This window comes from Macaca thibetana, chromosome 1 (assembly GCF_024542745.1).
Source record: "Macaca thibetana thibetana isolate TM-01 chromosome 1, ASM2454274v1, whole genome shotgun sequence".
In the NCBI taxonomy this organism is placed as follows: domain Eukaryota; kingdom Metazoa; phylum Chordata; class Mammalia; order Primates; family Cercopithecidae; genus Macaca; species Macaca thibetana.
The window spans coordinates 674,513-687,848 of record NC_065578.1 but is presented as its reverse complement, the minus strand read 5'-3'; the positions used below and the strand labels follow the sequence as shown (position 1 = coordinate 687,848).

At 58.6% G+C, this 13,336-nt stretch overlaps 2 protein-coding genes across 2 annotated transcripts in view; both read right to left on the bottom strand.

The window, feature by feature from the left end:
• Positions 1-6,173, bottom strand: part of LOC126952257 (ATPase family AAA domain-containing protein 3C-like) — a 35,330-nt gene extending 29,157 nt beyond the window's left edge. The window contains 1 exon segment of the mRNA XM_050786655.1: positions 6,164-6,173. The gene's annotated coding sequence lies outside the window, so the exon portion shown is untranslated.
• ATAD3A (ATPase family AAA domain containing 3A) overlaps positions 1-13,058 on the bottom strand; it is a 71,057-nt gene extending 57,999 nt beyond the window's left edge. The window contains 7 exon segments of the mRNA XM_050785853.1: positions 5,108-5,216; positions 6,721-6,888; positions 8,115-8,188; positions 10,294-10,345; positions 11,202-11,326; positions 11,677-11,802; positions 12,755-13,058. Of these exon segments, the coding sequence (XP_050641810.1) occupies positions 5,108-5,216; positions 6,721-6,888; positions 8,115-8,188; positions 10,294-10,345; positions 11,202-11,326; positions 11,677-11,775 (627 nt within the window). The 5' untranslated portion in view covers positions 11,776-11,802; positions 12,755-13,058.
• Between the last annotated feature and the right edge of the window lie 278 nt (positions 13,059-13,336).

Genomic DNA, 13,336 nt, shown 5'->3' with positions numbered 1-13,336 from the left:
GACCAGGGGCACCAGGACGGCCTCAGGGTGAAACACAGGCTTCCGGCACCTCGGCAGAGCCCAGCATGCGTGTGGACACCAGGAGCGTCCCCTGCAGTGCGACAGGCCTGCCTGCGTCCTCAACACTGCAGTTTCTCAGTGACTTTCTAATAACAGAAAGCCCGAGGACGAGCCCCACTGACTGCAGACCCAGGGCAGCTCCCAAGAGGCAGGAGGGAATTGCAGACCCTCTGCGTGTCTCAGCCGTGGCCAGGCAGTGCCCCCGGGTCACAGTGCACCACAGATCCTCAGACCCTCACCTTCATAGGCCTCCACAGCAGAGGCAGCCACTGCCCAACCTCGGGGCACATAGGTGGTAGCATCAAGATCACCCGTGCCTCCACCTCCCTGTCCTGGGCACAGGACTTGGCATCCAGCACGCGGAGGCTGGAGCTGCTGGGACTGTGGCCCTTGGTGTTGCTTCAAGCACCTCAGGTGCAGCCCTTCTGCCATGGACAGGTCGCTCTCCATCCCAGTCCCAGTGAAAGGCGTGGAGTCCCCAAGGGAAGTCACCCATGGGTCAGGGTGAAGGTTTGGGCACCCCCACTGGGCACCGTGCTTGGGAGTGCACCAGGATGCCTGGAGGAAGCACAGGGCAGGGGACGCTTCCCGGACAGCTGAGGGGGTCCCTCACCCCATCCCGGCTGTGCCTCCCAGAGGCAGGATTCATCTCACAGGGTAAAGGGGCAGCAGCACACCATCCTCCCACAACACGGCTGCCACGACGGGACCTGCCATGGGGATGACCACGTGGTGCCCGTCCCCACTGGCAGCGCCCACCCCTCGCCAAGAGCCATTGTGTGGGGAGACACCGACTGGAGCTGGACCGCCACTGTGGCTCAGGGGCCCAGGAGTGCAGGAGACGCTGACCGGAACCGGACCACCACTGTGCGTCAGAGGCCCAGGACTGCTCAACATCATTTTTGGTCTTGAGCCGACCCAAGAGAGTTCAAACAGGTGCAGGAACCCTCAGGGTGCACCCGAGTGGCTGCACCTCACCCAGGGCCCAGTGGAGGAAAGGGGATGAGCAGATGCTCATGGGGCCACGCCACCAGGAAGCACGGGACCTGGCAGAGCCCACCAGAAGTGGCAGCTAAATGTCACGTGGCGTCCTGGGTGGGATTCTGGGCAAGACCCAGTCCCAGGTGGGGCCAACAGTGACACATGACGTTCACTACGTGGCAAGGCCCCGGGCCCGGGAGCTCTCTGTGCTACCTTTGCAATTTTTCTGGGAACCTAAAGTCTTCAAGCTGTAAAAGTTGAAACACAAGACCTGGACCTGATGTCTTCACGTGTCAATTCACAAAACATTAAGAAGAATCAGCAGCACACCTCAAACTCTTGGACAAATTGAAGAACATTTCCTCACTCATCTTAGGAGGCCAGCATTACCCTGATATCAAACCCAGACAAAGACACCACAAGAAAAATGACAGGCCAATATCCCTGATGAGCATCACTGGGAAAGTCCTCAACAAAATGCCAGCAGAACGAATTCAGCAGTACACTAAAAGGACTCTATACCCTGACCAAGCAGGATTTTTTTTTTTTTTTTTTTTTTTTTTTTGAGACGGAGTCTCGCTCTGTCACCCAGGCTGGAGTGCAGTGGCCGCATCTCAGCTCACTGCAAGCTCCGCCTCCCGGGTTCACGCCATTCTCCTGCCTCAGCCTCCTGAGTAGCTGGGACTACAGGCGCCCGCCACCTCGCCCGGCTAGTTTTTTGTATTTTTTAGTAGAGACGGGGTTTCACCAGGTTAGACAGGATGGTCTCGATCTCCTGACCTTGTGATCCGCCCATCTCGGCCTCCCAAAGTGCTGGGATTACAGGCTTGAGCCACCGCGCCCAGCCGACCAAGCAGGATTTATTCCTGGAATGCAACGATAGTTCAACATATGAAAATCAATGTTCCGCATATGAAATGTTCAACATACAAAAATCAATCGATATTAGCAGGGTGGAGGAAGGAAACCACACGACTGTCTCAAGTGTTGCAGAAAAAGTATTCGACCAAATACAACACCTTTTTTTTTTTTTGAGTTGGGGCCTCACTCTGTAGCCCAGGCATCTCAGCTCACTGCATGCTCCGCTTCCTGGGTTCACGCCATTCTTTTGCCCCAGCCTCCCAGGTAGCTGGGACTACAGGCACCTGCCACCATGCCCAGCTGATGTTTTATATTTATAGTACAAACAGGGTTTCACTGTGTTAGCCAGGATGGTATCGATCTCCTGACCTCGTGATCCACCCACCTTGGCCTCCCAAAGTGCTGGGATTACAGGCGTGAGTCACCGTGCCTGGCCACTTTTTTTTTTTTTTGGAGACAATTTTGCTGTTCTTGCCCAGGCTGGAGTGCAAATGGCGCGATCTCGGCTCACTGGAACCTCTGCCTGCCGCCTTCATGCGATTCTCCTGTCTCACCTTCCCGAGTAGCTGGGATTACGGGCATGCACCACCATGCCCAACTAAGTTTGTATTTGTAGGAGAGATGGGGTTTCTTCACGTTGGTCAGGCTGGCCTCGAACTGCCGACCTCAGGTGATCCACCCGCCTCACACTTTTATGATAAAAACACTCACCAAACCAAGAATTGAAGGATACACCCTAAACACAATGAAGGCCACACATCACAAGCCCATAGGTGACATACTCAGTGGTGAAAAACAAAGCTTTTCCTCTGAGGTAAGGAACCAGGCAAGAATGCTTTACCGCTTCTATTCCACACACCACTGGAAGCTCTGGACAGTGCAATTAGACAAGAAAAAGAAAAGTCATCCAAACTGAAAAGGGAAAGGTAAAAATCACCTGTTCTCAGATGACATAATCTTATATGTAGAAAATCCTAGAATCCATATTGGAAGAAAAAATGCCGTGACATCAGCAAACTTACAGGATACAAAATCAACAGCAAAGAAAGCTGCAGTTCTCCATCCCAACAGTGAATAATGTGAATGGGGAATTATGAAACCGTTTCCATTTACAACAGCAGCGGCAAGAATAAAATGCTTGGAAATTCACTTAACCAAGAGGGTGAAAGACTTGTACAGTGAAAACTGGCTGGGCGCAGTGGCCCATGTCTGAATCCCAGCCCTTTGGGAGGCTGAGGCAGATGGATTACCTCATGTCAGGAGTTCAAGACCAACCTCGCCGGCATGGTGAATCATCGTCTCTACTAAAAATACAAAAATTAGCCGGGCGTGGTGGCGCGTGCCTTTAATCCCAGCACTTTAGGAGGCTGAGGTGGGTGGATTGCCTGAGGTCAGAGGTTCGAGACCAGCCTGGCCAACATGGCGAAACCCCGTCTCTTAGTACAGAAATTAGCCGGGCATGGTGGCGCCTGCCTGGAATTCCAGCTCCTCAGGAGGCTGAGTCAGGAGAATCACTTTAACCCGGGAGGGGAACGTTGCAGTGAGCTGAGATCACAACACTGCACTCCAGCCTGGGCAGCAGAGCGAGACTCCGTCTCGAAAACAAGAGAAAACCACAGAATATTGCTGAGAGACATCAAAGCGACATAGAGACTAAACGCGGTCCCTGTGAAAACCCAAATTATGTTTTACAAAAATAGGAAAACCACTCCTAAAATTCTTATGGAATCTCAAAGGATCCTGAATAGTCCAGGCTGGAATTCAATGGCACCATCTCAGCTCACTGCAACCTCCACCTCCCGGGTTCAAGCGATTCTCCTGCCTCACCCTCTCGAGTAGCTGAGAATACAGGCATGCACCACCACTGCGCCCGGCCAATTCTTGTATTTTTAGTAGAGGTGGGGCTCGACATGTTGGCCAGGCTGGTCTCGAACTCCTGGCCTCAAGTGATCCTCTCCCCTTGGCCTCCCAGCGTGCTGGGATTACAGGCGTGAGCCACCATGCCCGGCTCAAATTATTCTTATTTTTAAAGACAGGGTCTCGCTCTGTAACCCGGGCTGGAGTGCAGTGGCACAATCACAGCTCACTGTACCCTCTGCCTCCTGGACTCAAGTGATCCTCCCACCTCAGCCTCCCAAAGCAGCTGGCATTACAGGCGTGCACCATTAGGTCCGGCTAATTTTTTTATTTTTTGTAGAGATGGGGTCTCCCCTTGCTTTCCAGGCTGGTCCTGAACTCCTGGCTTCAAATAATCTGGCTGACTTGACCTCCCCAAATGCTGGGAATACAAACGTCAGCCAACACCACGCCCGGTCTCTGTTTGCTTAGTTGTGGAAACAGACCTGGTCTCAAGTGGAGACGGCCTGGAACACAGACCTCAGCTGACCCACAAGGATGGGGTTTGAGATCTGAGGCTCTTTGTCACAGCGGCATAACTGACTAATACAGCCCCTATAGTCCCCAGCTCCAACGTTCAAATCAAGTTAACTGGCTACTTCATGAACCTGTCACACGCGAAAGCGCTGCTAGGTTGAGTGACCAGGTTGTCACAGACTCTGCAGACCCCAGAGGCAGCAATGCCTGTGCATGGCCTTGGTGCCTTCTACAGACCTGGTTATGCTTTTCCAGCAACCCCCAAAGACCAAAGCTTTCTGGATGGCCACGCCCACACTGCTCTGAGTCCCGGCTCCCCGTCCCTGCAGCAGCCACGGAGCTGCAGGAGGGGTCCTCCAAGGAGCAGCCGGCTGTGGGACAATCAGAGGTCACTCCTGCCCATGTGTCTGAGCCCGTCAAGCAGGATCAAGCCAACGGACGTGGTCCGGGAAACACAACATCCCTCCAGCCCCACCACCAAACTCAGGCGGGGCCTGTCCCGATGACCATTCACACCAGGGGGTGCCCGTCTGCCAAGGTGAGCATCGAAAGCCTCCCGCCCCACCTGGCAGAGCCCGGATACTAGGATGCCGGACGGGCTTCCTGACCTATGACCGTCAGCCACGGACATGCCCCACACTTCCCAGGGCAGGAGCAGGGGCGCGCCAGTGTGTGGAGTGGCCGACTGGGGCGGGTGCCCCGTGTCACGTCTGTGCAATGAAAACCCCTCAACAGAAGCTGCTGTGTGACACTGGTGCTGGGACAGGCGCAACCGGCCGTCTCCACAGGAGTTGGGCTCCTGTCTGGGTGGGTGCGCCCGAGCCCCACTCACCTGCCAGGACTGAGCCAGCTGTGCGATCTCCCGGGCCGACATGCCCTTCGTCAGCTCAGCGATCTCCTCGCACTTCCTCCCATAGTCAAACTGGGCCAGCTTCAGGCGCCTGGGGAAGGAGTTCCCAAGTGGGCCGGCCAAGGCAGCGGCTCCCACACCACGAGGTGGGGGCCGGAAGACAGGCAGCCAGGCGGGCACCCATGCCAGATGTCCCCTTGGGAGGGACTCTTCCTGTGACAGCCAAACTCCGCCCTCTCCCTGATGCAAACCAGGTCTGGGCTGAGCAGGGAGGTGGTGGCTGCTGTGGGGCCTGGAGATGGCCGCACCCCCTCTTCACACCAGCCCTGCCCTCACCTGCCCACTCAGCACCCACAGGGCTCATGGCCGTTACAGTGGCAGTGGCAGAGCCCTGAATTCCAGCAAAAGCATCTCCCTGGAGGTCATAGAAGCCAAGTCACTGTGCCAGGTCTATGAGCAGCCGTGGGAGTGGGAGAGCCCAGGGCAGGGGAGGGCCAAAGGGAAACTGAGGCTGGGACAGCTGGGCTAGCATGAAGCAGGCAGCCACGGAGCGGTTGGCAGGGGGAACCCGGCTCTCTCTGGAACAGAGCGGCTTTTGCTGTCACTGGAGAGAGCAGGAATTTAGGTCAGGTGGACAGAAGGACTCAGAAACCTGGGACCTGGGGACGCCAAGAGGTGGAGCAGCCACTGCTCATCTGGAGTGTTCCTGAGGCAGCCGGCGTGCAGCCCCAGGGCCTGTCATCACCTGGAGGGCTCTGCCCGCCGTGCCTGCTGCACCCACCGCCAGCGACAGGGAGCCTGAAGGCCTCAGGGCACAAGTGCAGCCGGAGCCGCGCCCCACACCATGAGGCTCCAGGGCCAGGCGTGGCAGCTGGAGGAAGGCCAGGCCAGCAGCCAGCAGGGGACCATGAGGATCCTCTCCAGTCCCAACACGGGGCTCTCATGAGGAGCGTCTCCCTCAAATCCCAACATGGGGGTCTCAGAGCAACACTCCACGTCATCTCCCTGCACTGCCAGGGCCTGAGGGTGGTCGGGCACAGTGGCTGGCATCTGTAATCCCTGCACTGTAGGAGGCCAAGGCGGGCAGATCACCCGAGGTCAGGGTTTCGAGACCACCCTGGCCAACATGGTGAAACTGCATCTCTACAAAAAGGCGAAAAGCAGTGGGGCGTGGTGGCAGGCACCTATAATCGCAGCTACTCAGGAGGCTGAGGCAGGAGAATCGCGTGAACCCAGGAGGCGGAGGTTGCAGTCAGCTGAGATCGTGCCACTGCACTCCAGCCTGGGGCACAGAGCAAGACTTTGTCTCAAAAACAAAAAGTTGAAGGTTTGTAAGTGATGGTGGGCTCTGCCCCCCAAACCCGAGGAGACACCACCAGGCTGTTCTCAGGTGGGGATGAGGAAAGGGTGGTGGCACATCCCTGGGTGCAGCCTCTGGGACCCTTGGGGCCCACAGGGCTCCTGTGCGAAACCGCAAAGCAGGGAGGCGGTGCCACCCCGGAGACTGGGCCTGCTGTGTGCGTCCGGAGAGCAGGGCCGGGGGTGGGCCCAGAGCGAGGGTCCCTGGACAGGGGTGGGTGAGGGGAGACACTTACTGCTTTCCTTCTGTTGCCGGCATAAGAACATACTTGTCAAGATACATTCTCAGCAGGCGCTCCCGCTCCTCCGGCCCGGGCGGGTCGAAGTAAAACATCACGTCGATGCGGTCGTGGATGTCCCGGTGTAACTGCTTGGGGTCGCGGCTGGCCAGGACCAGCATGAATCTGCGGAGCAGGGATGGAGAAGGAAATGCTGGGGCTGCCGGCCAAGCTGTCCCGAGGGGAACGCGGGCTCCTTAGTCCCTTCAGGGGGACTTTCCCGGAGAATCTAAAGCGGCAGCTTGTGAGCACAGGAAACATCGGGAGGACGTGGCACAGCCTTGGTCACCGCCGGCCCCACCACGCCCAGCTGTCCCCCTGGTCACCGCCGGCCCCACCACGCCCAGCTGTCCCCCCGCCCGGCTACCTGGGCCTCTGTTCTCATCCCGTGTGGCGCTTCCCCGCTGACCCTCACCCAGCGTGATAGGCAGCGTCGGGACCACCACTCCTCCTGCTGCCTGAGCCCTGCCGTGCTGGGAGCAGGGATGCGGGACCCAGAGTCCATGTCAAGAGTGGCCACACGAGCCAGGAGCAGGACCTTGGGGGCCCGGGTGCAGCGGAGGCTCACCAGGGCCCCAGCCCTGCCTCTCTGGGAAGGACCTGAGCCAGGGCTCCAGGGAGCGTCTACCGGCAGCAGCTGAGCCAGCGAGCCCAACACGCCTGAAGACTCGGCCACGGCTGACCGGCAGGACTTGATTCTCCGTGTGACACGTGACTGGGGCTGGAGGGGCCCAGGAGACCAAGAAAACTCAAAATAAGGGGATTTGAAAGGGGCTAGGGAGCCTGGCCATGGGGCTATCCACCTACTGGGGACCTCTGGGTAGCAGCTCACGGAGGACGCGCAATGTGAGGAGGGCCCCAGGCCTGGAGGGAGCAACCCTGTCCAGCATCTGGGCGGGGGGGCCAAGGCCCCAGGCTCCGCCCAAACACACAGGACCTGCTCGTGCCCAGCTTCCCGTGGGAGCAAACGTGTCTCCATCTCCCACCCCAGGGCACCCACAGCCTCCAATGGAGGCCCCAGCAGAGCCTCAGACAATCAGACCGCCTCCCTTGCCGGCACAGGACCGCGGAAACCCAGGGGCAGAGGGACGTGCAAGCTGGGGCGGCATCGCACAGGGCCGTGAGGACGGGACTGACCCCGGCTCTGCCCAGGAGGCCCCCGCATGTTCCTCAGTGACGCCCCATGCTGTCCCGAGCTGGGACGTTCCTAGGGGACATCCGAGGTGGACACGTTGAGGCCACGGGTGCTGCCCAGCACTGTGATCCAGGGCCTCTGAGGTCCCTCGGTGGGAACCAAGGGCGACGGCTGCACAGCCCTACCCGGGGGCCCAGGACCCGAGGGGCCCCCTCACTTGTTGCTGCGTTGCCTCGTGTGGTTTAGGAAGGCGTTCTGGGCGACTCTGAGGTAGTAATTGCTCATCTCCTCCTGCAGAGAGAAGGTTCCAGCCTTAGGCACCAGGAGCAAAGCCTTGTAAACAGCCACAGCAGAAGGTCCCACAGGCCTCCCTCCTGCAGGGAGCAGGGACGCGGCCACACTTTCATGGATCTAAACTCAAAAGCCTGACCACAGCCAGGGACGGTGGCTCATGCATGTAACGTAGTATTTTGGGAGGCCGAGGCGGGCAGATCACCTGAGGTAGGGAGTTTGAGGCCATCCTGGCCAATATGGTGAGACCCCGTCTCCACTAAAAATACAAAAATCAGCCAGGCGCGGTGGCACACCTGTGGTCTCAGCTACGTGGGAGGCTGAAGCAGGAGAATCACTTCAACCCGGGAGGCAGAGGTTGCAGCGAGCCAAAATTGCACGGCTGCACTCCAGCATGGGCGACAGAGTGAGACTCTGTCTCAAAAACAAAAACAAAAACAAAAACAAACAAACCCCTGACTGGGCATGGGGGCTCACGTCTGTAATCCCAGAACTTCACAAGGTCAAGGCGGGAGCATCTCTTATACCTCAGAAGTTTGAGCCCAGCCTGGGTAACAAGGGGAAAGTCCATGTCTACTAACATTACAAAAAAACAGCTGGGCGCGGTGGCTCACGCCTATAATCCCAGCACTTTGGGAGGCCGAGGTGGGCGGATCACGAGGTCAGGAGATCGAGGCCATCCTGGCTAATACTGTGAAACCCCATCTCTACAAAAATACAAAAAATTAGCCGGGCGAGGTGACAGGAGCCTGTAGTCCCAGCTACTCGGGAGGCTGAGGCAGGAGAATGCCATGAACCCGGGAGGCGGAGCTTGCAGTGAGCTGAGATTGCGCCGCTGTACTTCAGCCTGGGTGACAGAGCGAGACTCCGTCTCAAAAAAAAAAAAAAATATATTAGCCAGGGCCAGGCACAGTGGCTCACGCCTGTAATCCCAGCAGTTTGGGAGGCTGAGGTGGGCGGGTCACCTGAGGTCAGGAGTTTAGGACTAGCCTGACTGACATGGAGAAATCCCTTGTCTACTAAAAAAAAATACAAAATGAACCGGGTGTGGTGGTACATGACTGTAATCCCAGCTACTTGGGAGGCTGAGGCAGGAGAATTGCTTGAACCCAGGGGGAGGAGGTTGCAGTGAGCCAAGATTGCGCCACCGCACTCCAGCCTGGGCAACAAGAGCAAAACTCCATCACAAAAAAAAAAAATTAGCCGGGCATGGCACTGTGCCCCTGCAGTCCTGGCTACGCGGGCGGCTGAGGCAGGAGGACGGCTTGAGCTTGAAAGGTCGAGGCAAACAGTGAGCTGTGATTGCGCCACTGCACTCCAGCCTGGGCGACAGAGAGCCTGTCTTAACATAGGAACTGTATGGCTGGGCGTGGTGGATCACGCATGTAATCCCAGCATTTCGGGAGGCCAGGCGGGGAGGTCATTTGAGGTCAGGAGTCCTCCACCAGCCTGACCAAAATGGTGAAACCCCATCTGTACTAAAAATACAAAAAATGCCTGTAATCCCAGCTACTCAGAGGGCTGAGGCAGGAGACTAGCTTGAACCCAGGAGGTGGAGGTTGTAGTGAGCCAAGACCGCGCCACTGCAGGCCAGCTAAAGGGATAGAGTGTGACTTTATCTCAAACAAATAAAAATAAAAATAGACCGGTGCAGTAATACCAGCACTTTGGGAGGCTGAGGCAGGTGCATCACGAGGTCAAGAGATCTAGACCATCATGGCCAACATGGTGAAACCCCATCTCTAGTAAAAATACAAAAATTAGCCGGGTATGGTGGCAGGTGCCTATAATCCCAGCTACTTGGGAGGATGAAGCAGGAGAATAGCATGAACCGGAGGTTACAGTGAGATGAGATCGTGCCGCTGAACTCCACTCCGACAAGAGACTGGAGACAACATCTCGAAACAAAACAAAACAAAACAACCCTCAAAAGCCAAACCTTAACTTTAAGCTGACCAAAAAAAAAAAAAAAAAAAAAAAAATGCTGGTTTTCACTCAAAACTTAGAGAAAAAGGAATTGAGCCGTGGGCTGCGGCCTGGTCCAGGATGACGGACACACCCGCCCCACCACCCCCGGGGTCAGACAGAGGCTTAGTGACACTCACAGTGGCTGGCTTCCGAAGGAAGGCCTCCGCGTCGTCCATGAAGAGCAGGAAGCTGTGAAGGAGAGGGAGGCCAAGCACAGCGAGAGTGACACCCGGAGCGGCCCACAGCAGCGTCCGGCTGTGGCGGGATCAGGCCGAGCGGGCAGATCCCCAAGGGGTGTAGCCTCTGCCCCACCAAGAGCCCTAAGTCCTGGGTCTGACAGAAGCCCATCAGCCTGGCCTCTGGGCAGCTGACCACGGCCCAGTGTCACAAGGCCTCGGGAAGCCAACGGCACAGAGGGGCGCCAGACTCTGCCCCGTAGGCTTCACCCCCACCCGGCCCAGTGCAGTGCTGGCGGCCGCTCAGTGTCCACACCAGGGGCAGGATCTTCTAAAGTGAAAGGTCAAAGGCCAGAGGGGAGGGTGCCAGCCATGAGGAATGTGGTGCCAATGGGGAGAGCTGAAGTCGCAAGGGTGTCCCAGCTATTAATCTATTAAACGGTGTGTGACTTTAATAGGCACACACCCTATTGTGTGCCATGCTGTCTTCAGCTAACTTCCAAATGGTTCTACCAAAAGGAGCCGGTGTCCACACCCACCTGCACGCGTGTCAGAGGGAGGGCGGCCGTGGAGGTGGCGCCCCTGCAGCTGTGAAGACCCCTCTGCCCTTACACCCACCCACCTCCCTTCTGTCCTGAGCCAAGTATCCCACTGGTAGCCTCCGCACGCTGGGGGCCTCGTGGCCACCAGGGTCCACACTCAGGGGACCTTCCCTCCGAGGGACCCTCCGCCGGGCCTCCTGCGTGGCCACAAGGACAGAGCTGCAGAAAGACCACGAGGTCCCGGAAAGCCACCTGGACCCCCTTCCCCGAAGGCAGCCTGCTGGGCCGCAGAGAAGGGCCTGTGTGCATGCTGTGGGGACGTCTCACCCGCGCCGGCTGGTATTGGCCCAGTCAAACAGCTCGTGCATGGCGGTCACGCCTTCCCGCCCCCTGAGGGCCAGGTCCTCGCCTGTCATGATGGCGTAGTCCATGCCCAAGTTTAGGGCGAGATTCTAGACGGGAAGAGTGAGGGGAGACAGAACAGATGTTCCCTCCACCTCGGCAAAGTGTGCACACTCCACCTGGAGCGTGGAGCCCCTGCCGGGCCTCCCTGCCTGGAAGCCACAGCCTGGAAGCCACAGCCTAGAAGCCACAGCCTAGAAGCCACAGCCTGCCAAACAGGAGACGTCCCCTGCCTGGAAGATGGGAGGCGCTCTTACCCACACCAGCACGCTGACCCTACATGAGGGCGGGCAAAGGCCTAAGGGGAGTCCATTCCCCAGGTGACTGAGCCCCCCAGACACCTGCAGGCGGGTGAGACCCCATCGGCCCCTGGAACACCTGCGCAGCCAGGTGCTCTCACCTTGGCAACTAGCGTCTTCCCGGTGCCTGGCGGCCCGTACATCAGGACATTCCTATACAGGCCGTGGTTCTTCTGCGTGTTCCTTGTTGCTATGGCCATGTTGCGCACCTGCGCTTCCAGACTGGGCTGCCGGGGAAGACGGGGGCTTGGGGGACACACTCTGCGCCCAGGGAAGTCTCAGGGGCAGGGGCTGCGGCAATGCCCTGTTGTGGACTCCACTCCTCGGGGTGCCGCCCAGGTCACGGACAGCCTATCCCCGACAGGGGCAAAGCAGTCGCATCTCAGAAGCCGAAAGCTCCTGGGTGACTCCTCGAGTGCCAGCAAGGGCCACAGCACGGCCCAGCTCCCGGGACCCCTCCCTGCACCTCCCCGGTCCCAGGCACACCGACTTACATGCAGCACAACACCCTCCAGCACGTCCTGGGGCCGACTGAGGAGCCGCCGGCTGACCTGCCGGAGGGGAAGGGGAAGCGCCATTGGGTCACCTGCCACAGCCACGGCACAGCCACCAACGCACAGACACGCTCGGTAACACACCGAAACGGAGCTGCCCCAAAGCACAGCCAGGACTGGCCAGGAGCTGGAACCCCATCCCACTGGGAGACTGGGTGACTGTTGCAGGGACTGGGGGCATTTTCCAGTTCCTTATTGGCTTTTATTTCATTACCCACCGAGTGACCTGTGGAGACCCCACCACCCCCGTGTGGAGAGGGTGGCAGGCACCTCGGGGGCTGGCCAGCGGCGCGGTTCCCCAGGGAGGCCGCCAGACTCCATGGCCCGTAGCAGCTTCCCCGACACACACCAGCACACTCAAGTCCCGGGACTTGCAAGGACCCCGATGTGCTCCCAGGCCCCATCAAGAGCCCCGAGCAGGGGAGACCGAGGCAGATGGGGGAAGGGTCTCACTGATGCAGACCCCTAAGCTACAGCGAAAACCCAGGCATGAAGCCGCGTCCCGGTGCCCCTCGTGCGGGGAAGGGGAAGGGACAGGAGGGTGTGCACGGGCGGGTTCTCCTCATGGAGCAGAGGGGACTCAGCCAGGAACCGCACTCAGGGAGGGCCAGGCCTGCGCCACTACCTGGAAGGGGTGCTGCAGCGCCTCCAGCACCGTGATGCGGGACGTCTCCCTCACCAGGGATGGCTTCCACAGCCGAGCCTCGATGAAGCGGGCCGCCGCGGCTCTCCCATTCTTGGCAGAGTAGACCCCGCCAGCCAGCAGCGTCAGCCCAACTACCTGCAGCAGAGACACCGCACTGGTGTGCCTGCCCCACCCTCCCTCCCTCGTAGAGCAGGAGATGCTCGGGGCTGCCCCACCCTCTCTCCGCCCAAGAGAGAAGCACAGGGCTGTGTGCTGGCAGCACAGGAACCCGAATTCCCGGCCCCGAATCCCACAGCCCCGCGGTTACAGGAGGCAGGCGGGGCCGTCACAGCGCCCTCACTCAGGGCCATTTTCTCTGCAACTGGCAGCATAAATCCTGCAAAGTCCCAGTCGCTGAGCAGGGCCCTGGGCAGACCCAGCCGGCTATGTCACAGGGCCACACCCTCTGTTACTTTCTTGGCCACTAAAATGGTACTTTATTCCTGGAAAACAAGGCTAACCCGAAATCGCTAACTTGTTTTAAAAATCAGTTACGCCGGCTGGGCGTGGTAGCTCAGGCCT